We start from the raw sequence: 26,500 nt of genomic DNA on the forward strand, positions 1-26,500 counted from the left end.
GTTGCTGGTAAATTCCACATTTTTTACTTTTCTGTTCATTTTCGTCTTCGTCCATCTCAATAGGAATGAAAGTTGAAATCGAACGACCATTTGCGGTCTTTTTTCTCCTTGGATCAAGACCCATTGATCTCCTTTATATTCTTGTCACATTAATTTGTGTGACAGTAAAGCAAAGGAGTTATGTAGACGTATAAAATGTGTTGTAAAGTGAATTCATGGGATCAACATTGATAGATTTACAAGCATCCATGACACGAGAACATGGTAAGTATTTAGTTTGATATTCACTCAATCACACTTTTGGAATTGTAACATTCCTCTAAACCTTCCCGTGAACATAAATTTAGCTAAAAAAATATATACATGTAACTAAAAAATTATACGTTTGTGTATTTATTGATATTGATTGATGTAGTGATATTGTGTTTTGATCTTTGAGTACGTGAATGATGTGAAAATGAATGAGATGTGTTGTGTTGTGATGTTACGCGACAAAGTGGTGGAATTACGTGAGCTATATTTAAGTAAGTTGTATCTTATTTACATGATATGTATATCTAGTTGTCTCGTTTCTCTCTATTGGTTAGGAATGTGATAACTCACTTCCCATATGTTATTTGTGAATCTCATGATAGAGGATGCGAGAATATAATGCTCTGATAGGATGTGACATTGAGATATATGTTTCTATATTAATTGGATGAAGTCTTTGACGACCTTGTTTGAGTCGAGATGATTTTATTATTTATTTGGACAAATTTTATTATGATGTGAAAAAAATGGATGTGAGTCTTTTACCCTTTTAAAAGAATTTTATTTAAATGTGTTTTAAGAACTTTTAATTAATTATAATTTCTTTTGGTTTTATTATTAATACATATATGTATGGGGTAGAGGGTTGTCACACAACTAGTTTCTAGTTTGTTTTACTAGCTGAGAGCTTGTTTATCGAGTTCGATAAATAAACTTTTTTTTAGTAGCTTCTAATGTTTTTTGAATGTTACTTGAAGTAGCATTTTTTAAAACGCTAAATTCTAACTTTTATATTTTCTTATATTTTTATCCTTAGTATATTTATTCAATTTCAGAGTTACACTTTTTAAATAAAATCCTAATTTTGTTTTTTTGGTCAATTCTTTAACTTTAAGCTAATTTTGTCAAACATAACTAAAATAGAGTTTCAAAAAATACTAGTAATTATTAAAAAATTACTAAAAAAGTTTATTTATCCAATAGTCAAATAAGTTTTTCAATTAATAAAAAAATTAAAAATTAACTTAAATATCTTGCTAAACTTAACTAACTATTTCCATGTTGCTGTAAAAAAAAAAAACTAACTATTTGCATGCCTAATTTTTGTCTTCTTGTTTCCAAACGTGGGTTGAGTAGTCAGTTACAAACCAGTACAGGTTAATTAGGTCATCCTCTTGTTTGAAAAGGGTTAAAAAACATGAATTTGGGCCTTATAAGTTAGGCTTCTACTTATCTATACCACTGTATCGTGATATGTCATCGCATTTGAAGTGAATAACTGATCTATCGAAGACCCATGACAACTAATGACAAAAAAAAAACACTAACAGAAGAAAACCCATGACAATTCTAATGGTCCCCCACTGACTTCATGGTTCGCCCTCTCTATTCTTGCGTATGTTTTTTCCTCTATAAACCATGATAGTATGTGTCATAGCGCAACTATACATAATACATCTATATTTGATTGAAGACCCTTGACAAATTGTGATGGTTCTCATTGTACTTTGATGAAAAGTTCAATCAAACACTGATAAGAGATTGGATTTCGCTCACAACTCATTAGTTTTTTTGTTATCATAAGTAAGAGAAAAAAATTGTAAGTGTAAAATTATACAAATAATAATTTGTGATTGAATCGACCCATTTTCTTATACTTGTTTCCTAAACTTACTAGCAGCAAGAGAACTTCTTAATGATTTATAACATATCAGATAACATTATGTTTCCTAATTCATAAATGATATACAAAACAAACAATTGAATACCCCTCCAAAACCTGAAGATTACAATAAGCATCCGTCATTTTTTTCCTAGAAGAAAAATGTAATCCTCAACAAGCATCAGTTAACAAACTACATATAAGTGGGGGAAAACAAATTCCATTTTATGCTGATCCAAATTCGGCATACCACTTCTCATGGCGTTCAATGTCAGCCTGAGAAACACTTGGTTGGACTTTCTTCAAAGCTGCTTCAAAATCACACATTGCAACTGGGTCCTTAGAAATCTCATCCTTGGACATGTTCTTGATCTCATCACGCGTTTTTCCGGCTATCTTACGCCTCATACCATTCAGAGAAGCATCACGACATACATTTGTCAAGTCATCTCCACTATACCCCTCTGTCCTTCGAGCCACTTCATCTATGTTCACATCAGGGGACACCTGCATGGTGCAACACAACACTACTTATTGTCTTCTTAAACGCTCAATTTTTATTATTAATACTAAAAATCAATTAAAGAATATCACAGTAATATAACATCCTAATAACTTGCCTCTACAGTCCTCAAATTGATACGGATCAGCTCTTTTCGACTCTCAAAATTTGGAAGAGGAATGTATATACGCTTTTCCAATCTTCTCCTGCTTTGCATTAACATCAAATTGAATCTACTGGTGGTGACTAGCTCAGTAAAAGATTTCAGACAAAAATATAACTCAACATTCACAAAAGTAAGATAAGGATGCAAAAAAGAAGATAGACCTCAGTGCCTCATCTATGTCCCATGGAAAGTTAGTGGCTGCCAAAACCATTACTATTTTGCGGGTACCATCTTCATTTGTGGAACTATTATTTACACCATCAAGCTGAACTAGAAGTTCAGACTTCACCCTTCTGGATGATTCATGCTCCCCAGAAGCCCTGTTGAAAAAAACTCAACAATCAGGGTTCAATCTTTCGTGACAGTTGATAAAAATTATCCCTAATATTACTTGGTGAGAAGATGAAGCATACATGCCCCATGAAGAAGAAGATTGACTTACCCCCTAGCATTGCATAGAGAATCAATTTCATCAATGAAAATTGTACTGGGGGCATATGCTCTTGCAAGATCAAACAAGCACCGGACCATGCGCTCGCTCTCTCCACGCCATTTAGAAGCCAAAGTAGCAGAAGAAACGTTGAAGAAAGTGGTACCACATTCAGTAGCAACTGCTTTAGCAAGAAGCGTCTTCCCAGTTCCTGGAGGTCCAAACATGAGAACACCTTTCCAGGGTCTCCTTATTCCCTGCAGCAACACAGACACAATTACATTGTTGTCAATGAACTTCATTGTATTTACGTGCATGAACTTCATCTTGTCAGTTGTCACAACAATTTCACAAGCAGTTGGAAGAAGGTAAAAAATGAGGTTATACGGAAGATTAATTAGTTCAGCATATTACTTGCGATGATAACAAATACAACATAAACATTATAAATGCAAACCAGTAGTTATTAACAGGTGGTGAATGTTAAATAATCAAGAACAAATTAACAATATTGCTACAGGATACTAAGCAATGCTACACGAAATCATACAAAAACCAAATTACAGTATTAAAATATGATTGGATAGACAATTTTTTTAAAACAAAAAGTATTGGACGGAGTTCACTGGTGGATTGGTGGATACTCTGCATACAGAATTCGTAAGATACTAATTTGTTCCGTGAAGCATTTTCCAATAACCAATTATTTCCATAATTATTTTTCATATCTATAATACTCCTTCACAGACAACACTTTGGTTGGGGGAAATAAATAATAATCCCTATAATCAAGGTTTTAAACAACGGTATGTGGCTGACCACAACGTCAAGGTTTGTCAATTGTCTGTGATTACAGTCATGGCCGGTCAAATTTGTTTCAGCTTTCCGGCCATTTCAATAAACATGACCCATTATTTTAGGTGAGTTTGCTTTAAAGGAATGAAAGAAGTGGAAAAGTGATTTGAGATGAAAAAAGATTAAATATTCAAATTAAATCAAACTGTAAATATGTGAAATTTATACTTATTTTTGAAATTTTGATCTCAAATATACCCAAATGTAAATCAACCAAACATGACCTAAAAGTCTTGCTTATAATAATAAGTAAATAACATATGGTATGGGTTTATAAATTTATTTTATAATAACTTGTAATTATACACTAATTATTTAAAAGTCATTAACTATATGTGTGTTTGGATGAAGGTATTCTTCCGAAACCAAACATATAATCAAAAGCAGAGCTTTTAGTGGTAGCAATAATAATATTTGAGGACCGTAAGGAAGGTAACCTGGAAATATTCAGGCATCCATAAGGGAAGTACAAGGGCTTCTTCTAGAAGGCTTTTGGCTTGAGTGAGGCCTGCAACATCATCCCATCTGACAGCAGGGGACGTTTCCAACACATCCCTTTCTAGCATTTCCGCCAACTCACCGTCAGGGCCTTCATACTTATTATTATCCTTTCCTTTCTTTCCTGTTCCTGTGCTGACCCTGCTGTTGGGCTTTGCGGCACGAGGGGCGGGCCTGGCTGAACCTCGGGCAGCCCAAGCCCCATCTTTGCTGCGAGCAGTGGGCCTGGTGGGCCTTCTGGCATCGTCTGGACTGGGCGGCCTCCAGACGTCGGGATCATGAGGAGGAGGAGGAGGAGGAGAGGTAGTGGGATAGTTATCCAAGGGTTGAAAAACAAAGGACGAGGATTGAGATGGCGATCGTGTTGTTTCCTTAAACGCCCTTCTCTCGGCATCTAGCTGCTTCACCACTTCCGTTTCCTCGCACAGCGCTTTCTTCACCTTCATCCATTTGGCTCGCACCAAAGGGTCCTCCACGCTGTTGCTGTTAAGGTGCTTGTTGATCTGTGCAACGGCGTTGTCGAAGAAGATCACGGAGGTGTCGTAGAGCCCTTCCACCGCGTATTCTCTTGCCAGTTTAAGGTGCTCTTTCAGCCCTCTCATTTTTCACTTTGGACTCAATCCCACCACACCATTCCTCAACAAACTTTGTATTTTCATCTCAGTTGTCTATTTCCAACGCCACCTTCCACCAACTCATTTTCTTTACTTTTAATCAATATTAATACTTTCTCTCCTTTTTTAATCTTACCTGTTTCATGGGATGCTGACTTTGGTTACCGGTTACCCTCACCCTCGTCATTTTTATCATTATTGTTGTGCGTCAAAACACCCAAAGTTGCATGATACATTGTAACAATCCCTATGATGGGATCTAGGAAGAATACCTCTTGCTATATGATAAATTGTTAGCTCAAGGACAGGTGAAAGGCTAGTTTTCACATCCGACGAGTTATGATTTGAATCTATATTTATTTTGTATCCAATGTAATTTGTGTAGGTATGAAGAGGCTACAACCAAAAACTATCTATTGTTATGCTTGATGCGCAACATCATGAGGTTGCTTAAAGTACGCACTTGCACTTGCTTCTCGAAAACAACCGATGATCAATGATGGAAATTGTTTGTTGTTTGCAGTAAGTTAACGAATGAGGCATAGGAAAAAGAGGAAATTAATCATAATAAAACAAGAGAGATAAAGGAGAACGGTAGTGTCTCTTAAGGAGAAATTTTAATTACTATTGCATCTACATTATATGTGTCACATCTAATTGACTATAGCTTCATATATTAAATGAAAGAAAACCAATGTGTTCATAAACTCAGCAGTGCATACCTAATATCTTGTATCTATGTATCTATGACAGTAGCAAAAGAAAACGGAAAATAAAAGATCTAGATTGACCCATTACCGAGATTACAATCACGTATAGAGACGGCTAACTGTTTAATCAGTTTGAACCATAAATCTACAACAACCACTCTGCAATAACTCTCATGTTAACAATGGATGAAATAAATATTGATGAAGCTTTCATAAACAAGAAGGCTCCTTCCTGCTTGTTCGGCCACATTTTTTGGTAGTTTGGATCAATCAGATAAAATTCTATGAAAGAACTGCATGCATCTATTTGGAGCCAATATTTTGAAATTTATCAAAATTAAAATAATAAAATTTTGCTATCCCACAACTTTAACCGGATAGAAAGTAAATCCTCCATTTATTCAAATGCAAAAGTTGCAAACTTGCTACATTGGCAAGTGAAATTTCTTTCTATTGATATCCCACAACTTTAACCGGATAGAAAGTAAAATCCTCCATTTATTCAAATGCAAAAGTTGCAAACTTGCTACATTGGCAAGTGAAATTTCTTTCTATTGATATCTATAGTTTTTTGGAGGCTTGGCTTGGGAAGGGGATGTTCTATGATTAGTTTCAGTTACTCCCGCAGTCCGTCTCTAACCAATTCTTCTAAGCCTTTCTTCAGTCTTTCTGCGGCAGCTCTGCAGTCATTCTCCGTCAAGCCTCCAAATGAAATTCTAAGATTGCTGGGACAACCACATGCTTTTCCTGGGATTACTGCAACCCCATGCTTGTTAGCTAGCCAGCGAACAACATCAAAATCATCGTGAGCGTCTAAGTCTGGGAGCTTTGCCCACAGGTATATAGCACCTTCTCCTCCTTTCACAGAACCCTCTCCAAGAGGGGAGAGAGCTTCTAAAACAATTTCTCTGTTCTTTTCAAGAGTTTTTACCTGGTCTAAAACCCATTGAGGCCCCACTTCCAATGAATACAGGGCAAGATACTGTGATAATATTGAAGCACAGATGGGAATGTTGTCTTGAACTTTGAGAAGTTGTTCAGCGAAGTCTTTTACTTCAGAGGGGTACGCTATCTGCAATAATCAGATATTAGGAAAAACTAGGCAGTGCTGATCTTTTAACTAGTTACGAAGGTTGCAACTGAAAAAGTAACAACTACGTTACAGAGAAGAAACTGATGAGACAATAGAACATAAAGTGGAAGCAAGCAGCACAGATATGTGTTCATAAATGATACCCGAAAAGAAAAGGGATTTTTTTTTTCTTGGTGTGGGGGGGACATTACTAATAAAAACATGGGTTAATTAAGTTTTTATTCCTTCAAATTTTATAGCTTCCAATTTTTAGTCCTCAATTTTTTTTACAACTTTTAGTCCTCCATTATTTTTTTGTCATCACTTTTAGTCCCTCTAAATTTTTTTGTCCATTTTTAGTCCCTCATTTATTTTTATTGCTCAAAATTAATCTCATAAAATAAACGAGGGACTAAAAATGGACAAAGCAGGGAACTAATTGAGTAATAAAAATAAACCAAGGACTTAAAATGGGCAAAAAAAATTAAAGGAACTAAAAATACTGACGAAAAATTAATGAAGGACTAAAAATTGGAATCTAAAAAATTTGAGGGACTAAAAACTTAATTAACCCTAAAAACATTATCATAATTCTTGACTGATTTGCTTACTGTATGATACAGAATAGAATCGGTTTTTTTTTTGTCTCTACACTAGAATAATACTATGGTAACTTGCATTAATTGTTAAAAAGAAAAGGAAACCAGACCAAGTATGGCTTCTAAAGTTGTGGAAATATAGGACTTTACATATTTCGTCACATTGGTTGAACAGTTAAAATTTATAAGTAAAGTCACTTCAAAGAATATCAATACCAAAACTCCAACAGAACATCACTACCATTTACAAGTTCCAACGGTTGTACAACATGATTGATTATTGATAAATCCTTTGTTTTACTAAAGATGGTCATATAAACTACAAAGTATGATGTTTCTCTCTCCCGCCGATGAAACTAAATAAAGACAACAGGTGGTACTTACATATCCAACCCGCCATCCCATCATTCCATATGCTTTTGAGAATGAGAAAACATTAACAATATGATTTCCCTCAACACAAGAGTGTTTCAGGCCATCATACATAAAATACCTGCAGACAAAATTAATTTGTTTAAAAACAATTTTTGAAATATCAACAGCTTGCAGCTCAGACAACATGATTCAGAGACGATTGTGGATTTGGTAATAGGTAGTCTTAGTGAAGACTACAAGTAGGTTCTCATAAGGATATTGTACACCAGTGGCTGACCACAATATAAGTGAAAAAGATTAAAAAATTATCTGAAATGACAAAGAAGGGAAAAACTTGTCAATAAAATAATTAGGAATTTTCTTGAACACAAGCTATGTAACCAATTTATCAAATGGTCCTAATCAGAATAGAGAGACTTTGTTTTTGTTTCCTTTCATAATTAAAGAAATAATATGATTTTTTTTCTTGGTTTAATTACTCATTTGGTCTTTATAATTTCATCATTTATATCTTTTAGTCCCTATAGTTTTAAAGTGATTTTTTTAGTCCTTATAGTTTATATTTTAATTCTCTTTTAGTTCCTGTAGTTTAAAAATGATTTTTTTAGTCCTTATAATTTGTATTTTAATTCTCTTTTAGTCTCTATAGTTTGAAAATGATTTTTTAGTCCTTGTACTTTATATTTTAATTCTCTTTTAGTCTTTATCATCAAAATATAAGTAATATTATCAATTATAATTAACTACAAAAATATTAGTAACTAATTCGTAACTAATTTATCGCAAGATAATTTGTAATAAAAAAATAGTTGATAATTTATAATTAATTTGTAGCTAATTATTTATATATATATATATATATATATATATATATATTGTAGTAAGGACTAAAAGTTAATTAAAATACAAATTATAGGGATAAAAAAAATCACTTTCAAACTATAGGAATTAAAAGAGAATTAAAATACAAACTATAAAGACTAAAAAGATCACTTTTAAATTATAGGGACTAAAAGAGAATTAAAATGTAAACTATAGTAACTAAAAAAACCATTTCAAACTATAAGGACTAAAAAGTACAAATTGTGAAACTATAGGGACCAAATGAGTAATTTAACCTTTTTTCTTCTATTAGCGTTGCAAGTTAAAAGGCTTACTCGTATGTATTATCAACAACAAGCCAAGAGCCAGCATTCTTGCAGAGATCTGAAATCCTCTGATCAAATAAGAGAAAATACTCAGAAATTTTATAAATATTTTTATAACAAAAAAAGTTACTTTACAGTTATGGTCAATCAGCATATTCTTGGGGAATATTATCTGGTGGCCACACAAGAAGATTAAAAAAGGATCACTTCTAAAATCGTACTAGCTGTTGATAAATTCAGAGGGAGAGTGAGAGAGAGAGACCTTTAGAAGGGGCTCTGGAATGTAAGTTCCGGATGGATTGCCTGGATTTACAACAGTAACAAGCTTTGGAGCCGGTTTATTTTCTGATAATATTCTTTCCAACCAATCTGGAAATCAATACAATTCCTGATAAATGGCCTAAACATAGAAATCCAACATCAGAAGAAACTGTAAACTTGGATGATAAATGTCCAACAGAGATCAATCATCCTTCTAAGATTCTTGTTATGCATATACTCCCTCTTGTCTCGAATATGAGCAAAAAAAAACTAACTAACTTATGTTTATTAAGAAGATTGGTTAGAATCATTTAATTATACCCATTTCATTTAAAAGACAAACCCTTTTTCACAAATTATCCTTCCTTGAAACTTGATATCAAGAATAAAAGAGTGTTGTTGGAAACAAAACCTCAATTAAATGAAGGACATTTTAGGAATGATCTCATTAAATGAGGTAAGCTAGTTGAGATTTGCTTATATTTGAGACCAAAACACAAGGTTTTTTTCTCTTCTTATATTCGACAGTATAAGGGACAACATTGAGTAGATAGTTGTTCAACACGAGCAATTTTTTGACACAACAATAAGGGAAATTACGGATGGAGTAACCTAATCAATAGTTAATCATTAAAAAGAACAAGAAACCCAAAATTCAGTTAAATAATCAACATGATTATGACTTGTTAGACAATGCAACTTACAACTTAATCCAATATCATAAAACACTCAACTGGTTGGACATGCATAAATTTATAGCAACCCAATATACCTTCTGAAAAGAGGAAAGGTTTACATGTATACAGACCCAATCCATCCAACATTTAACCAATATGTGAACCCCCTGGATGGAGGAAAAAAGATGCTCTTAGCAACCAAAGATTGCCTTTGCTTCCCAAGTCCATGCCAGTAAAAAATGGATCACAGTAACCAAATCATGTAGCTTCTTACCTGCATCAGGATGGAGTGTGTCTGAGCTACCAGGACCAACTAGAATATTGGTAATGCCAGTCATCTGGAAGGACATGTACGCATTGAAGTAGTAAGGAGCAAACATAACCACAGAATCACCCGGATCACAGAGAGTAAGAACTAGATTCACAAATGCCTGTATTTGTAGGAATACAACAAGTTACCACAGATGTTTAGAGATGAGCACAATAATACTGTTGAAACTTGAAAGTTCAAACTCAGAAAGAGATCAAAGTAGCATAAAATTAACAGACCACAAGTGATAGAAGCTATAAACTGTTGAGCTAATTCAGTCAATTCTAAAAGTTACTGTCTCCACAGTTACAAAAACCATGCTATTTCTATCAGATACATGTTCTTTCAAATGCTTTTTGAGCTATAGGAAGGAGAAGTGACAAGACTATGATGCTTAAAGATAAGATTTCACATAAGCAGGCACGAAAGGCTATAATTTTAAATGGGCAACCATAAAGAAATCAAATAAATGGAAGCTGAAATGCCGATACACTTCACCATGTTATCTTTTTGAGGGTATAACAAGACAATGAACATAAAACCAAAATTACATGGTCAATTATTATTGTTAACCTCACCTGATTGGCACCTGATGTAACCATTACTGAAGATTTGTGCAAATTATTTTCATCACGCAACTACACGAAGATGATAAAAGCAATTAATTCATTGGTCACCAAGATCCAAATTTCATATAGCAAAATAATTTCTAGTTTTTTTTATAAAAAAAAAAACAACATCCAAAACATAGATGGAGGGAGAGACCTGGATGGATTACAGCTATATGTAACATTATGTGATTATGGGAAGTAAAAACAATGCATGTGCAAGAATCTTGATCAATGAAGGAAAAAAACAGATAGGTATCACAGATATATAGCATAAAATAAAAATTAGCTATTACCCGATTGCTAGGAGAAGGCTTTGTTACATCATGTAAAATAAAGAGATTCAGTCATAGCCAAATAAAATTTATGATGTAAAAATTATCGTGACTCATCTAAAACAATTAAGTTATAAGAGAACCAAATTCAGCTGAATCCATATTTAAGTTCAACAAATACCAACAAGCAATTGGATAAAGCCCAGAGACTACAGACTATACTAGACACTAGTAGGTCTATTAATTTAGCTGAGCTAATTTAATTAATGATCAATTTAAATTAGTTTCTCCTTATATATGCAAACATAACTGCAGTGTCAATCTTTGTTGAGTTCCAATATATTTTAGAATCTACATAATATTAAATTTCTATTATCTCAAATGATATCACAAGTTTTGTCTTGTGGACAATACATTACTATGTTATCTACATATAATCAGCTTCAACTTAAGGAAAAAGAAAATAGCACATATTACTCTAAATAATGAGAGTTATCATCCTTAAACAAAACAAAACATCTATCAACATTTATGTTGTAAACTGCTTTGGATTGTCCAATTCAACTGCTACAAATGGCCTTCAACAGGTTTGTTATCTAATGAAATCCCCAAGCTCCGTTCAGATGACGAACTTCAAACAGATAACTAGAGTTTCCAAATTCCCACTAGTACATCTTGTAAGAAGAAATTATACCATTTACCTTTTTGACTAATGCTGCTCTGAGTTCAGGAATACCTTCATCGTTACCATAACGACTAATTAAAGGCTCAGATACAAGTTCTTTCACTTTTTCCAACGCTTGCTTGGGAGGCTGCCAGTAAACCACCCCCTACAGTAGATAATTTAAAAATATCCATTACAAATTGCAGCTAAAAGAATCCTAGTGGTCACGAGTCAGAGAAATAAAAAACTAAAAACTGATGGGCAAACTTTAGTTGAGGATTAAAAGTGTGCGGAACCATGAACCCCAAAATCAAAACCATGTAGCTTTTCACTTTAGTACACAATCCTATATGTAAGCTAGATCATACAATCAAGGCCATCTAAACCTACACCAAGGCAAGCACGTCCTAATTGTTGAAGAATAGCAAGTAAAGTTTTCCCATTTCTCAATCCCAAGCAAGCAAATTAAACCAATTTATAATCAGACATTGGAAACACCATATCCTCCTTTGAGTGCCTCGCAAAAATCGCCAAGGGGTTATATTAATAAATATAAACTAGCATTGGAGAGACAAAAAGAAAAAAGACCTGGGCCAAAGACAAGGCATTCTTAGCTCCTCGTTGCAATTCCTGCATCTGCAACCACACACACAGACACCAACAACCTTCTTTATCAAAAAACAAGTCATTCTCAAATCAAAGCAAACATCATCAATCCAAAGATCAAACACTCATTGGAAGGGATCAAATTCCAATGAAGAGAGAAATTGCATGAGAATGAGTACTGAGTCTGAGTACCTGAACCATAACGGGCATCTCAGTTTCCAAGGCCCTCCTTGAAAGCTTCACGGACGAACCCATCTCTCTCACACCAATTCTGTGATCTTGCCCTCACCAGAGAAACGTGCAAATAAAAATGCCTACCCGTGAACCTACCTAACCAAAAGAGACCAACTTTCAGACGCTAACCTTTTACCTTTTTTCCAAATTATTAAACACCAATATAACAAAAAGAAAGGGAACTTTTTGATTTACAAAAAAAAAAAAAAATAGGAGACAAGGCATGAGGCCTTTTTATCATAAAACAATCAATCTATCTAGTTCAGTTGCTTTATGGTGCTTTTTCTTTGTTTGACTTTGGGTTGCCAGAATATGTATTTAGAGGGAGGGAAAAGAGTGAGTCAGTTCCCACTAGGATCGAATCGGATGGGGTTTGTAGAATGGAACAAACAACTCTATCCAGCCAAGTAAGTATTCTCTTTCACTCTGTGTCAAAATTGTCTCTTTTGTGTTTTTGGGGTAATTTTTCGAAACTGAAATACAGCGTGGATATTGCGGGAATCATGCAAAAAAAAAAAAAAAGAAACTTAATATACAGTGTGAAGTTGTTTAATGCAGGGGACAGTAACTCGCAGAAATTGAGGGAAAGAATTGTTGGGTGAGTTTCTGGGAAGGAAGAGAAGACAAAGAATCTTTGAACAAAAACAATGTGCATTTTGGATTGCGTGCTTTTCTACTGTGTGGGTCATGCAATGAACATACGGACAAAACTCAAGATTGTATATGCCTGCCAAAACGATGTCGTATGATCTTTTTTTAAATTTCTTTCCTTTTTTTGCCGTTGTTGCAAACACGTTTGTGTACCCAAAAAATTAAAATGGTGAGCTGTCACCTGTCAATAAAGGTAAAGACAAACAAATATAAACTCTATGTGTGTTAGTAAGATAATGTTCGGTAAACAGAGATAAAAATTGATTTCCATTAAATAAAAAAAGGTTCGTTAGGTGACAATTTTAAATTGTTTGGTTGATATAAAAGAAAATATAAAAAATTGTGAAATATTATAATTAAAGTAGTATGTAAAAAATTAAAAATTAAAATTAAAAAAATAAAAATGGAATAAATGTCAATTTTATTTCCATTAAATAAAAAAAGGTTCCTTAGGTGACAATTTTTTTTTAGAATTATAAATTTGAAACCTATTATATCTCATTTTTGAAATTATGCTAATTAATTATAATTAATTATGTGATCATTCCCATATCAAAATATTTTAATGCAGTCATACCTAATCGATTATGTTATTATAAGTATAATTAATTATATTTACAATCCGAAATCAACTTTATAAAATTTAAAAGTTTCATTAACTTATATAATCAATTATGTGAATAAGATTATCAATTATATATAGACACCAAAATGTTGAATTCCATGAGGAACATAGTTCTACTTTTCATTCGCCAGCTTTTTTTCTCAACCGCCAATTTTGATAACTTTTTTTTATCAACCCCTAGTTCAAATTCACTCATTTTCATCTCATTTTACAATGAAAATTTTACTCAATGGAACCCACATTTTTTAAAAGCTTGCAGCCCAAAATCATCCTCTATCTCACACCTTTCATCTCTAAATCACCTCAATTCAATTGCATCTCAAATTCAACCTCTTAAATTACACCCTAACTTCATCTATTTAACTTTGAGTGACTTGTGATTTTCGTTTTACAAAATTAAGTTTTTAATTTGATATAAAAATCTTTGTCTAATTCTATTTGTGTTAAAAACTATTTTTAAAGCCTCCTATAAGACAAAAGCTCATTTACGAAAATCTTGCAAAAAAAAAAAAATAAGATCACAATTTAATCCTCTTTAATGTGACTTTTTTCATTTACAAATTAAACCATTGGCTACTCTAATTATTGAATGAAAAATGTTAACTAATGGTTAGAATGTTTCACTGAAATAAAAATGGAAACAATATATAATGATAAAAGAAAATAATGTATTGCATTAAAAAGTAACTAAAAACCATTAATATTTAACTTAAATATCAAAATATTAGATTGAATCGAATTTCAATTTGATGTGATATTCAAATTAATTCAAACCAAATTGCACTATATTTTTATAAATAGATTAAACGAGTTTTTACCTAAAAAATGAGTTAAATTAAAATGATTATTGAACGAAAAATGTTAATAAAATATTTTTATTTATTTTATTTTAAAAAATTATTAGGTGCTCGTTGAATTCTTGGCAAGCATATCAAGTCGTACAAATAGTATAAAACAAAAAATTCAAATATCGTATTCGCATGGACTCACGTAATATTGAAAAAATAATAATATTCACTAACTATGACTTTTGGAAACAACAATTATAATGATTGGATTACGAAAATGTAAATAACAAGAGTATAAATAAACAAATTATTTTTGACATTTTTACGAACACGTGGAGTGTGATAAAAAGAAGGAAAATAACAAAGGATATAAAAGAGTTGAGATTGATTTCACTAAATCATCTCCTCATACAACACAAAGGTCATTAATCTAGTTCAAAGCCCAATTATTATCGTCAATTCATAAAAAATACTCAAACTCCGATCCCCTGGACGGAAAGAATCTAAGTCCATTGACCAAACTATCAATTTCTTGACTAGTCTAACCAAATGACTTGTGTTTAAGAGCATGAATTAAAAGATGACTAACAAATTTTGCTACATCCCTAAACACAAAACCCATTAGGTATTTCTCTCTATTTTCAAGTTCAAAAGCATTTCCCAAATGACAATTCAAACCACAACATGAAGCAAAGGGTGATCAAGCCAAAGCAAGCATTAATGCATAGAAGAGAACACTTAATAATGAACAATAAACATAGATTAATAATCAAAATGTAAACATAAGGATGAGTTCAACTACATCAAACCCAAAATGAGTAAACCTAACAACATGACTACAAGAATAAAATAGATGAAAAAGATGATGAGAAATGGTAGAAAAGCCATGGAGGGCAAGGGAGAGCTTCTCAGGTGCAATCTAAAATCCTAGATAGTTCTCCCAACCAAATATGTCTTCTATTTGCATCCTTGACGCTTAAATAGATCTAAACGTGTTGCATTATCATTTCTGTATAACTAAGTTGTGCGCTTAGCGCACACTTGCTCGATGAGGAGGCATATCACTAGGTAAAGCGGCTACAGGATAAGCCTAAGGTGCATACTAAGCCTAACATGTCTTACCCCTTCAACCTCAAAATTTTCCCTTAAAAGAGCCTTGAATTGAATCCCAACACCAACTTTCTTCTTTCTTCATCTATTTCTACAACAAAATAAACTAAAATTAGATGAAAAATCAAACATTTAAACTATTTTAAAATTATTTTAATTTATTCAAAACTTAATTATAAACAAGGCCAACCAAGCTTAAATATAATAAAATGTTGACATAATTACCCATAAAATGATCATTAAAATAATATTTCTAAGATAATTATCACTGGGTCAGTCTAATTCAACTAGCAACCTCCTTTCAACCTAATACAACACTAGGTTCAATCAAACCCAAGTAGCCAACACATATTTCATATGGTTGAGGAGAGGTTGGGTTGATCAGTTTGAAACTCCATTGACTACATACTATTTAGGTCTAATTGGACAAATTTTTTAGAAAAAATTATAAGAAAAAAAAAGCTTCTTCACAAATTAAAATTAATTTTTTTAGCTAATTTATAAAATTTCTTTCATATAATTTTAAAAAATATATTTTTAACTTATACAAATTAATTTTAACTTACTAAATAACTTTTCTTTTTCTTCTGTGTTTCTAAATAAGTTTATTCAAACAATCTTTTACTTTGTTTATCAAATATTCTTATGTTTAATTTTTTTAGGCTTAAATATATTTTTATTCTTTTAAATTTTGGTCATTTTTTTATTTTTAGTTTGTTTGACAACCAGAATTTAATTTTTTTTATATTTTAAATTAAGATTTTATGCCAGTTAAAAACTTTAAAATCAAGTAAATAAAAAAACTCATTAATTACTTTAAAAATTGTCTTAATTTTTTATTGAATTGATTTTGACAGGTTGAAATTGAAAAAAAAAATCATATTTCAAAATTTAAAATAAAATACCAATTTCCAATGAATAAAAAATCACCACAAATCACAAATATCTTATTCTCCATTATAAAGAGGCACTAGAAGGGATATTATGCAAAATCCATTACTAAAAGAAAACAATAAATTTAGAGGAGTAAGAAAAGTATCTAAACTTAAAGAACAAAGTGAAGTTTAAGCTTGTGTTTGATGGAAGGAAAGAAACATAAAAGAAATAAGGTGGATCTTACGCCTTGCACTCTATTTTGATTCAAATGTTTATCTTCTCTATTTTCATTAAGCCAATTCGTTTAAATTTTAAAATAAGTATTTTTTTTATAAAAAAAATCACCTATTTAACAAGCAGATATAATTTTTCTTCTCAAAATAATTAGAAAATTATTATTTTAATCAGAAATAATTTAAACAAACGTAAAATTAAAAACATAAAACTATTTATTTCATTAGAATAAATATTTTTTAACAAATAAATTTAAATGACTCATCGTAATAATAATAAAAAAAAAACAAAATGACCCCCCACTGTCTCAGCCAAACATTATAACAGTTAGGCTGGTGGAGTCTTCAAAATGAAACAAACCCTACCAAGTGTAGTCTTAGGTGCTACATTACACGGAAGAAATAGAAGAGCACCTCAGAGACTTCCAACTCTTTGTGGCAAGGAATACTGAGCCCCAACCCCAAACAGTTTGAATCAAACCCCAAACGAGGGAGCAATGAGAAATTTAGCACATCGGTTTTCGTTCGACTCGAATGCAAAACCAACATTGTTCAGGATCCTGTATCTGAGTAATGGTAGCAGTGTAGGACTTGGATTGAAGAGTTTATTTGTATTACACGGGAATGCTACAGCGTCTGTGAAAAAACATTGAACTGCAGCCTGGAGACAGTTATTAAATTGATAAAGAAAAATGTCTGGTTCATCTCATAGAGATCCTCAGAGACAACATACGGAGGGATATTTGATGAAACATTTATGTCCGACTTACACTTGCTGAAGAGCCCTCCAGATGGAACCACCAACAACCGACAATGGGATATTGGAAAACCAATCGCGGGGCAGAGAAGCTGCACAGAACCATCAAAGCAAACCCAAGCACAGGTCAGCAAGGACGTATCTTCAACACACATTACTAGCTCTGATATTAATTTATTGGACTTTTTTTTGTAAGTATAGATATGTTATGTAGAGGAGCTTACTAAACTTATATTCAGACTCTATATATAGAGCCTTAAGTCTCAATAACATCATTGGCTCTTGCACCATAATGGTGTAATTTTTTTTTTAAATTACCATAATGATGAGTATATTTTTAAAAAATTACGAATATGGGTAAATCGTGTTTTGAATTACGATTTCCCTAAGAAGTAAGAACTATTTCTTTATTTGTGACCTCACTTACATCTCTCTTCAATGGAGGTTGTGGAGCTGCCAGCATAGACCCCAAAAGGAGAAGAAAAAAGGGGAAAGATGGAGTCTTGCACACACATTTTCAAATGGGAAACTTAGATGAGACAGACTGTGAGGAACAGAGCATTATGTTTCTTTCCCTTTTCCTATTTTGTGTATATGATGTTGTCTTGTCTTGCTTGTTAGTTGGTAATGTGTGTTCTTTCCACATATAAGGCTAAATGACTGTTTTTTACACGCCTTAAAAAATCTTCAAAAATAGCTTTTAGGTGTCTTTTACTCCTCTTCCAACTGTTCAAAGCTTTTATCTACATAGCTGCACTGCATTCCAAATTCATCTGCTTCAACTTGAATATGTTTCTTTTATTTGTCCTTCTCTTCTACTTCTTTAACATTTGTATTTCGTTCTTCTTATGTCTTGAGAGCATTTATTTTAAAGAATCCCTCTTCTCTCCTCCATTTCCCTCCAACCAAACAGTGTTGAAAATATGTTAAATTATTCGTTCAGTCCCTATAATTGTTCCTATTTTAAGTTTTAGTCCTTATATGAGAAAACGTAAGTTTTAGTTTCTATACAAGCATAAGAGTTAAGTTTTGGTCCTTGGTGTTAAAATCAGAGAAAACTTTATAGTGGTGTAACCCCTACAAAATCTTTTTGGCAGTGATAAACCGTTATTTTTTAATTTTGTTAAATAAATAAAGTTCTTGACTAATCAAATTTCTATAAATTAAATTAGCTGAGGGATGAAAACATAAATTAGGCAGTGATTTTAAATATTGAGTAGTCTCAACATAATTCATGACCTTTCCCCATTAGTGAAAAGTGTGTTGCTAGCATTTCTCTTACACTTAATACCGATAGTCTCCTTGTGCCATTGTCACTGGAGTTTAATGCTTAATGCTATTTAAGGTGCATTGAATTCTGAATGTTGCATTCAATTTTTTTTTTTTTTGCTGCATGTTTAAGGTGTGCCAATGTAACATTATCAAACCCAAATTTTCCGTGTTCTTTGTTCAGTTGAAAGAATGGATCAGGAGATCACTGAATGCATCAATTGAAGTGTGCTTCTTTGATGTTAGGTTGTTGATCAGTTCCTTGGTATTCCAATTGTGTTTACTGTTTACTAATGTGCACTGCTTGTATGGATTCCTTTTGGTCTCCTGTCTCATGATTGGTCTTTTTATTGTAGGATTTACACATCAAGATTTAGAGTCTAGTTCTTCTGAATCTTGTAGACATTAAGAAAGAAAAGAGTGTCACTTTGAAAGCTGATGTGCTTCCTGGTCTGTTGACTCGTATTTGAGTGCTGCCATTGGTGCATCTGAATAGTTGTCTCCTTCGAAATGGGTAGCACGATGTCAAAAGAAGCCTCTAAGCGCCAATCCAAAACGAGAAGTTTCAGATAACACTAGTCTTCCGCAGAAAAAGAGGACTGTTCTCAGAATTGCATACAGGAAAAATGAGCTCCAACGATTTCAAACAAGAAAACATTTTATTTTACACATCTTATAATTGCTGTTGTTGGTCTTGAACTATATTGGTGGAAATGTACTATCTTTCATTAGAAATTTTTGTGTCTGTCATGCTAAGAAAAGCAAGCTGGCTAAGAATGCTCCACTTCATGTTTCCACCAAAGTGGTTGCATCTGTGGCTGTGGAACTACCACAACTTCAACTTGACTCAAACACAGAAGTTAGACCAGAAGATGCTATGTATCAGTTAATTCGGAAGACAATGCACTTCGTGAGTTCCTTGTGTCTTCCGAATTAGTATTTGTACTATGGAGTTTGAGTTTGTTTTGAAACACTTAAACATCTGGCTTCCTTGGTGTCTTCGGTCTGAAGAGCCTAAAGCAAAATTAAAATGGTCACCATAATGTAAATGGTGCACCATTACCCCTTACACTAGTGACTAATATTCAATGGTCTTGCAAATACAGTATCTCTTGGAAGACACTTATATAAGTTTAGTACACTAATGTTTGTATTCAGCCAAAAAAGATAAGCAAACTAATGTTTGCTTGGTGTAACAGAAAAATACAAAATACAGACAGGAAGTTGGTTAGTGCGTCTGCTTTGCAAGTTAGAAGTGTAATGTTTTTCTATTAAACACATTCTTTCACAAATTGTAAAGTATATTTGAAGCATTTAAGCTTTCATACTTGAGAGAATTTTGAAGATCATCTGCTTCCTTCTTAATATTGTAATTCGTATAGCGGTTGCTTCAAAGTCTTCTAAACTCAGTTAAAGCACCGGATAGCAGTTAAAGCTGTTGTTGATTTATGATGTTTTAGGAGTCTCTCTGCTCGTTTAGTTTTTATGCAATTCTCTTTTCTTGGGCTTTAGCACCGTTGATTATAATAAAAAATAATAATACTAAATAGCAAATATTTCGTAAATCATACATATCTATTAAAGAGGAGGGATTAAGTAATATAGAGTTATAAATTAAAAGTATTTAAGAAAGACCGAATCAATTAATAGGAAATTTTTAACTAATGAATTAAAATATAAAAAATACGTGTTATTTTTTTTTAGTTTGAAAAGGTTCTAAAAACTGCTCTAATTAATAAAATAATGGTAAGATAATTGTTAGTACAAATAATATAGGTATACTTTTATTAGAAAAAGAAGTAGTTTGTACGATTATAGTTTGTCATTTTTTCCCCTCTTGTTTTCGCCCTCTACAAAAAAAAAATATAAATTAAAACATTTTTTTCGAATAATTAATTAAAGAAATATTAATTTGATTTGATTTAAATACTCCAAAGACATGATTGACATTGAAAAAGTCGCATGATTACATATAAAAAAATATTTAATATAAAGAAAGAGGACTAGATAAAATTGCAGATTTTTTTGTTATTTTTTTATGGTGCTCCTCTTCCAATCTGTTGGCCAAAGAGGTGAAGACTACGTGGCGCCTAAGACCCGTCAGTGTTTTCAGTTGCAAAGTAGAGAGAGAAAGACACATAAGTAAAACAATGGCGACTCTGAATCTGTTCTCTCAACCATGGCAACCTACAATTTCACCTTCTTTCTGTTGTTCTAATACTAACAACAACAACAACGTTGTCTATGCCTATCATAATCATAATAGCAATTCCAACAATTCTAAATTACATTTATTTTCCAATTCTCGCCAATTCTCTGTTCTTTCTCAGTTGTCCACCAACTCCTCAAAGTCAGGTACTTTTCTTCACTTGACAAATTTACCATAGTCCACTTGTTTTCCAGGTTACAAATTTTTAACCCAGTTATACAAAATTATATATTTAGATAAATTACATAAATGTGTAGTATATCATATTCATACATCATACTATGTTTACTAAATGGCATTTAAATTGAAAATTTTCTGACAAATTTTGAGCTTGATTGATAATTAATGCAATCCAAATTCATACCAGCTGATTGATTACTAGACCTTGCTGTTAAAGCTTCAACTAACTGAATAGTAACTAGTCATCTTTGATCTTTTAGTCAAAATAGGAGCATGAAAAATGAAATGAACTTTCATTAGAAGCTGTATTTTCATCTTCAACAGCTACATTTGCTGATGCTGCTGTTGGAAATTATTTATGCCATGTCACTTAAATCTTTCATTTGCAATTGCAATACTTTCTGCAGGGAGTGGAAGTTCATGGCTGCAAAACAGTTCCTTTGTTGCTGGCATTGAGTACAGGAAGCGTCCTCTATATTCTGTATTTCCCACAAAGCCTGCTCAAGTTTCCTCTGTGGAAGATCTCTATGAATTTATTTGCTCGGGACCTTTGCTTGACAAAATAGGCATCACACAAGAGCAGGTGGCCGAGTCCATCGATAATTGGTTATTATATGGCCGGTACCTATGCAGACTGTTTCAGCTTAATGAATTGTACCTTACAGAGCCTCAAAAGGCTAGGATTTATCATTACTATGTACCTGTCTTCCTCTGGTGTGAACAGCAGATTGCTGAGCATCAGTCCAAGTTCAAAGATGGAGAAGATATACCTCCTTTAGTGGTATGCTACATACTTGGCTTCCTTCTGTCATAGTTTTTTTTTAAAAAAAGAAAAAGAAAAAAGAAAAGGGCTCTCTAATAATTTTAGGGAGTTTTCGTTTTATTTTTCAGTCATGTTTTAGCTCTATAAAGAGAAATAACCTGCTTGTAATTTGTGAGCTTGTTTTCAGATTGTTTTTCGTCCATATAACAACAATTTTCTTGATTATGTATGAAACAGATTGGTTTTAGTGCTCCTCAAGGTTGTGGAAAGACAACCCTTGTCTTTGCTCTTGACTATCTTTTTGAAGTGATTGGCAGGTAAGCTCTGAACTTTGAAGTAACTGTGATCTTTAATTTATCCTTTGTTCCGATGACAATAGAGAAAGGAGATTAATTAACAAAATTGTAGATACATGCTAAAATTTTCAGGAAGTCTGCAACTGTATCTATAGATGATTTTTATTTGACGGCTGAAGGTCAGGTATATTGAAGCTGCTATTTATATTTGTATTGTGAGTTGTAGCTTCTCTTGCTCTTGTTTCTTTGGCATGACAAATTGTGTTTGGATCGTAGAATAAACTAAGAGAAGCTAATCCAGGAAATGCCCTTCTTGAGGTAATTATGCACGTATAAGCTAAGTAGTGAACAGTAAATTATCCAGGGAAGGGACATCATCGTTTATGGCAACTAAAATATTGTTGCTGGCTTTTGTTTCCTTCTAGTTGCGTGGAAATGCAGGAAGCCACGATCTTGCTTTATCTGTTGAAACTCTACTGGCTTTAACCAAATTGACAAGAGAAGGTGGTTCTCTTTATTCAACTTGTTTTCTCCTTGTTATATGTATATTTTTTTTGTAATTTCTGATTATTTGAGGTGGGTGTTCAGGTATGAAAATGAAGTTACCAAGATATGATAAAGTAAGGACATAACTTGCATGTTCAGCTTATTTGAACATTTTTTGAATTTGTAGTTGCTAAAGGCGGATTGCCTGTTGATGATGCAGTCTGCATTCAATGGGAGAGGTGATCGTGCCGATCCTTCAAGGTGGCCAGAAGTTGAAGGCCCGATGACGGTGAGTGAATATTCAATTGTAACTCTTAAATGACTTCTTATGCCTCACTTTCTCTCGGTAAAACATGATCCAACATTTTCTAGTATATGTTTTTTATTACCAAAATTTACCCTCCTCCCTAATTATAAAAAAGGAAATTTCAATATTAACCTTTTGTGGTTATCATGAAGATAATATAGTATTCACCTTAAAAAAAATAGATTTGCTGCCAGACTCAGATTATAATAAGAAAGGTGGAAATGTGGTATTATTCATGTCATGTTCATCTTATGTTAATATCCAAAAGTGTTGATCCTTCCATTATAACACATGTATGGATGCTCTAGGTTGTGTTGTTCGAAGGTTGGATGCTTGGTTTCAAGCCCCTTCCCGTTGAAGCAGTAAAGGTTGTTGATCCCCAGGTTAGAATTGGTTTTTTCTTTCTCAAGATTACACACATGGAGTTTATGAAACTGAATGGCTGATTATGCAAATTCTCTACCCTTTTCTTCTAAGGGAGTAATTGCTAGTGAATTGTGCTTTTGCACACAGATATAACAATTTGTGCTTATTTTTCAGCTAGAAACTGTAAATAAAAACCTTGAAGCTTACTATGATGCATGGGACAAATACATAAAGTCTTGGATAGTCATCAAGATTAAGGACCCAAACTGTGTCTTCCAATGGCGCTTACAGGTAGGTTTTTTGAACATCCTCTTCCAGAAATTACAAACTGTGTGTTGGGAACCTGGTTGTAGCATCCATGTACTGAGCTGTTTTGAATATGCAGGCTGAGATTGCCATGAGGGAGGCAGGCAACCCTGGAATGACAGATGATGAGGTTTGTTGCTCACATGGGTTTCTGTTTTAAGTATGATGAAATGGTGAATGATGACGATGTATCTTTGTGATAAATAATGATGCGACATCTACCTTCTAATGATTGAAGCTAAGAATTTTCATGGTTTTTGCTCTCCAGGTGAGAGATTTTGTTTCACGCTACCTACCGGCATACTATGCATACCTTCCTACACTTTACTCGGAGGGACCAAATGGATCAGATCCTCAACATCTCCTAACCATTGAAATAGATGAAGGGAGAAACCCCATCCTTGCTACCTAGGTTAATTGTATGATAGAGCAATGCTATTTTTTCAGTTCTGAGAGAATTTGAATGGTTATTCAGTATTACTTAGTGGCATCATATCAGTGGAGCGGTCAATGAATGTGCGTTATTTCCCTTGAAATGTATAGAGAATATTTTCATTAATTCACAATAACGGCTAATGCTTTCTGTTTTTCCTTGAGGAGTACATGGCTGTTTATCATTTGATCTAATAGAGTTTGAAGCCTAGATTACTAGTCATTGATAGTTAACGGCATTTTATTTTTCAAGACTTACTTTATTCAGTTATGATCACACCGGTGACTTAAGTAGTACAATATGTGCTGCTGCACTTGATTTATTTAACAGGCATAACGAATTCATTTGTTCTTGGAACAATATCACAAAAATTAAAATTAATTGAAGCACATGGTACATGAAGACTATTCCTTATTGGCTTCCAAAATCATCATTTCATACAACAGTAATGATGAAACATAAACTTGACAAATGTCTCTTGGAAATTGGGCAATCTACGGACAGCAACAACAGGTGCGTTCCAAGCAGCACTCACAACTCTCATAGCAGCAAAAGCAGCAACAGAGTGTATACAAACTGAATTAATAAAGAGTCAACTGATCAGTGTGTACTGTGTAACAAAGAGAGAATTCTGGAAGGAGAAAAAGAAAATAAAAGAGAATTGGAAACTGAAAATGTACACACCAAGCATAGAAGCTTCCCTTCTCCTCACGGCGTGTCTGAACATGATCATAGTATGACATCTGCTGCTGTGCTGGTGCAGAACCCATCATATTTTGGGATTTGAAGAAGATGATTCATGCACAGTGTTGGACCATACATTCATTTATAAGCTGAAGCACACAAAGTTGCTCGAACATGTTAAGGCTTCCACCCCCAACCCCTCCTTTTGCCTTTCTCGCCTGCCATTTATTAGGGTAGTTAGTAGAAAGGAATTGGTTGGCTTCAGTGGCTGGAAAACTCATGAAACCAACCCCAGAATGGTGGGAAAGACCATAATTCTCAGTAAAAATCAATCATAGTTCTACTTATAAAGTTACTAATGTGTTTTGATGGTGGATAGATGTCACAGTCACTAATTTAATTAAGATTCATTTAAGAGACTGATGTTCTAGGATTAGAAACTAATCTCTAGAGATAGTAAAATTCATTTAAGAGACTGATTCTTCTAATCCTCTATACACATGAATCTCCAATCTATCTACCAACTATACCACATTATATTAGTGTTGGACATAGTTGGTTTGTTTCATTAAGAAAAAAAAAGTTCTGACCCCAAACCTTATATTTCTTCCAAAAAAGAAATTTGCATACTTAGCTAAGTATAGTTGATGATCACATATCTAAATGTTTTCTAGTATGATATATATATATATAATTTTCTTATAAAAAAAATCTCAAGAAAGCATAAAACTCAAACAATGACAGGTATATTAGTTACCACATGATTAATAGAAAATAGAAAGTTTTACACATGACTTGTTACAAGAAATAATTTAAATTTATAAAACTTAATAATTGTATAACAACGACTGACTTAGATAATTGAAAAGAACAACCCGTCCATCATAAATTCATAATAACACACATATGGAAGCATACCTGGTCCGTGCCCCAATTTATTATCAACTCTCATACTGCAACCTAACCACCCTTCAAACCCATTCATTGCGCAAGAAACTCAACTACCTACCTGTAGCCAAATCTGGTGAAGTCAATTCCAGATTAAGCATATTCTGTCAAAAGAAATCCATTTTATACTTTAACAGTTAAGAATAATAATTGAACGAGCTAGTAAAGTTTGAATCACATCATACCTGAAGTAAGTTGGAAATTTTACATTGCCTTGAATTCTAAATTTCAGACTCCAGCCATAAGATTTAGGCCTGTTTAGTTTTACTCCAAAATAAATTTCACACTAGGAGACATACATTATAATATAAAAATTGTTATTAAGATTGATTTACACACATATTTCAATTACATTTAATAGTTTATATTCAAATTTATTAAAATTTAAAACAAATGGAATCAAACATTTGCGGTGGCTTAAAAGAGAGACGAGTCGAACTTCCAATTTCCAAGCATAGATTCGGTATTTATAATTAGTATTGAAGTCTCGAGGGAGAATACTGGGCAGGTACACGAGATTGTTTTCTTGGTGCCATAGAGCAAGATAAAAAGGAAAGGACGGGGAATAATTTCTTTCGAAGGGGAAGAGAATGCACATAATTAAATTGAGTTGTCTTTTTAAATGCATGATAATGATTGAACTTGGGCTTTAGTAGTTGAATTTCAGGCTTTTATTTGGGACATATTGGATGAA

At 32.9% G+C, this 26,500-nt stretch overlaps 3 protein-coding genes and 3 long non-coding RNA genes across 8 annotated transcripts; 3 read left to right on the forward strand and 3 right to left on the reverse strand.

The window, feature by feature from the left end:
- Nucleotides 1-1,923: 1,923 nt before the first annotated feature.
- On the reverse strand, nucleotides 1,924-5,366 carry LOC114388286 (katanin p60 ATPase-containing subunit A1-like). Its single transcript, XM_028348699.1, has 5 exons — nucleotides 4,306-5,366; nucleotides 3,026-3,270; nucleotides 2,745-2,903; nucleotides 2,536-2,623; nucleotides 1,924-2,422 (listed from the first exon to the last, which is right to left on the reverse strand). The coding sequence occupies exons 1-5, from the start codon at nucleotides 4,966-4,968 to the stop codon at nucleotides 2,141-2,143; spliced, it is 1,437 nt and encodes a 478-aa protein (XP_028204500.1). The 5' UTR covers nucleotides 4,969-5,366; the 3' UTR covers nucleotides 1,924-2,140.
- Nucleotides 4,813-5,666, forward strand: LOC114388288. The gene is made up of 2 exons (XR_003661475.1): nucleotides 4,813-4,947; nucleotides 5,366-5,666. It is a non-coding gene; the product is annotated as an uncharacterized LOC114388288 (long non-coding RNA).
- Nucleotides 5,667-6,058: 392 nt separating this feature from the next.
- LOC114388287 (aromatic aminotransferase ISS1-like) lies at nucleotides 6,059-13,185 on the reverse strand. Of its 3 annotated transcripts, none has more exons than XM_028348701.1 (10): nucleotides 13,056-13,185; nucleotides 12,478-12,611; nucleotides 12,268-12,315; nucleotides 11,717-11,845; nucleotides 10,711-10,770; nucleotides 10,097-10,253; nucleotides 9,147-9,253; nucleotides 8,894-8,952; nucleotides 7,746-7,854; nucleotides 6,059-6,762 (listed from the first exon to the last, which is right to left on the reverse strand). In XM_028348701.1, exons 2-10 carry the CDS (start codon nucleotides 12,538-12,540, stop codon nucleotides 6,307-6,309), a joined length of 1,188 nt encoding a protein of 395 aa, XP_028204502.1. In that variant the 5' UTR covers nucleotides 12,541-12,611; nucleotides 13,056-13,185; the 3' UTR covers nucleotides 6,059-6,306. The 3 variants fall into 3 exon arrangements, with proteins under 3 accessions (XP_028204502.1, XP_028204501.1, XP_028204503.1); XM_028348700.1 differs by having other exon boundaries at nucleotides 12,478-12,615; nucleotides 13,056-13,183; XM_028348702.1 differs by lacking the exons at nucleotides 10,711-10,770; nucleotides 13,056-13,185 and having other exon boundaries at nucleotides 12,478-13,022.
- A 3,927-nt stretch (nucleotides 13,186-17,112) lies between these two features.
- On the forward strand, nucleotides 17,113-20,153 carry LOC114387280. The gene is made up of 3 exons (XR_003661284.1): nucleotides 17,113-18,105; nucleotides 19,013-19,074; nucleotides 19,185-20,153. It is a non-coding gene; the product is annotated as an uncharacterized LOC114387280 (long non-coding RNA).
- A 744-nt stretch (nucleotides 20,154-20,897) lies between these two features.
- LOC114386362 (D-glycerate 3-kinase, chloroplastic-like) lies at nucleotides 20,898-24,358 on the forward strand. The gene is made up of 12 exons (XM_028346362.1): nucleotides 20,898-21,183; nucleotides 21,625-21,998; nucleotides 22,218-22,297; nucleotides 22,409-22,460; nucleotides 22,553-22,594; nucleotides 22,702-22,780; nucleotides 22,865-22,896; nucleotides 22,983-23,051; nucleotides 23,378-23,452; nucleotides 23,610-23,726; nucleotides 23,821-23,871; nucleotides 24,010-24,358. Exons 1-12 carry the CDS (start codon nucleotides 20,979-20,981, stop codon nucleotides 24,151-24,153), a joined length of 1,320 nt encoding a protein of 439 aa, XP_028202163.1. The 5' UTR covers nucleotides 20,898-20,978; the 3' UTR covers nucleotides 24,154-24,358.
- Nucleotides 24,359-24,488: 130 nt separating this feature from the next.
- LOC114386363 lies at nucleotides 24,489-25,221 on the reverse strand. The gene is made up of 2 exons (XR_003661060.1): nucleotides 24,859-25,221; nucleotides 24,489-24,750 (listed from the first exon to the last, which is right to left on the reverse strand). It is a non-coding gene; the product is annotated as an uncharacterized LOC114386363 (long non-coding RNA).
- Between the last annotated feature and the right edge of the window lie 1,279 nt (nucleotides 25,222-26,500).

This window comes from Glycine soja, chromosome 15, assembly GCF_004193775.1.
Source record: "Glycine soja cultivar W05 chromosome 15, ASM419377v2, whole genome shotgun sequence".
In the NCBI taxonomy this organism is placed as follows: domain Eukaryota; kingdom Viridiplantae; phylum Streptophyta; class Magnoliopsida; order Fabales; family Fabaceae; genus Glycine; species Glycine soja.

What these genes read in the sequence shown, in the direction of transcription:
- LOC114386362 (XM_028346362.1), top strand. Translation starts at nt 20,979, where the DNA reads ATGGCGACTCTGAATCTGTTCTCTCAACCATGGCAACCTACAATTTCA. An exon ending in CACCAACTCCTCAAAGTCAG is followed by an intron (nt 21,184 to 21,624) that starts GTACTTTTCTTC and finishes TACTTTCTGCAG; the next exon opens with GGAGTGGAAGTTCATGGCTG. An exon ending in TCTTCCAATGGCGCTTACAG is followed by an intron (nt 23,727 to 23,820) that starts GTAGGTTTTTTG and finishes TTGAATATGCAG; the next exon opens with GCTGAGATTGCCATGAGGGA.
- LOC114388287 (XM_028348701.1), bottom strand. Translation starts at nt 12,540, where the DNA reads ATGGGTTCGTCCGTGAAGCTTTCAAGGAGGGCCTTGGAAACTGAGATG. An exon ending in AGATGCCCGTTATGGTTCAG is followed by an intron (nt 12,316 to 12,477) that starts GTACTCAGACTC and finishes GTGTGGTTGCAG; the next exon opens with ATGCAGGAATTGCAACGAGG. An exon ending in ATGCCTTGTCTTTGGCCCAG is followed by an intron (nt 11,846 to 12,267) that starts GTCTTTTTTCTT and finishes TATCTACTGTAG; the next exon opens with GGGGTGGTTTACTGGCAGCC.
- LOC114388286 (XM_028348699.1), bottom strand. Translation starts at nt 4,968, where the DNA reads ATGAGAGGGCTGAAAGAGCACCTTAAACTGGCAAGAGAATACGCGGTG. An exon ending in TCTCTATGCAATGCTAGGGG is followed by an intron (nt 2,904 to 3,025) that starts GTAAGTCAATCT and finishes TTTTTTCAACAG; the next exon opens with GGCTTCTGGGGAGCATGAAT. An exon ending in TCAATTTGAGGACTGTAGAG is followed by an intron (nt 2,423 to 2,535) that starts GCAAGTTATTAG and finishes TGCACCATGCAG; the next exon opens with GTGTCCCCTGATGTGAACAT.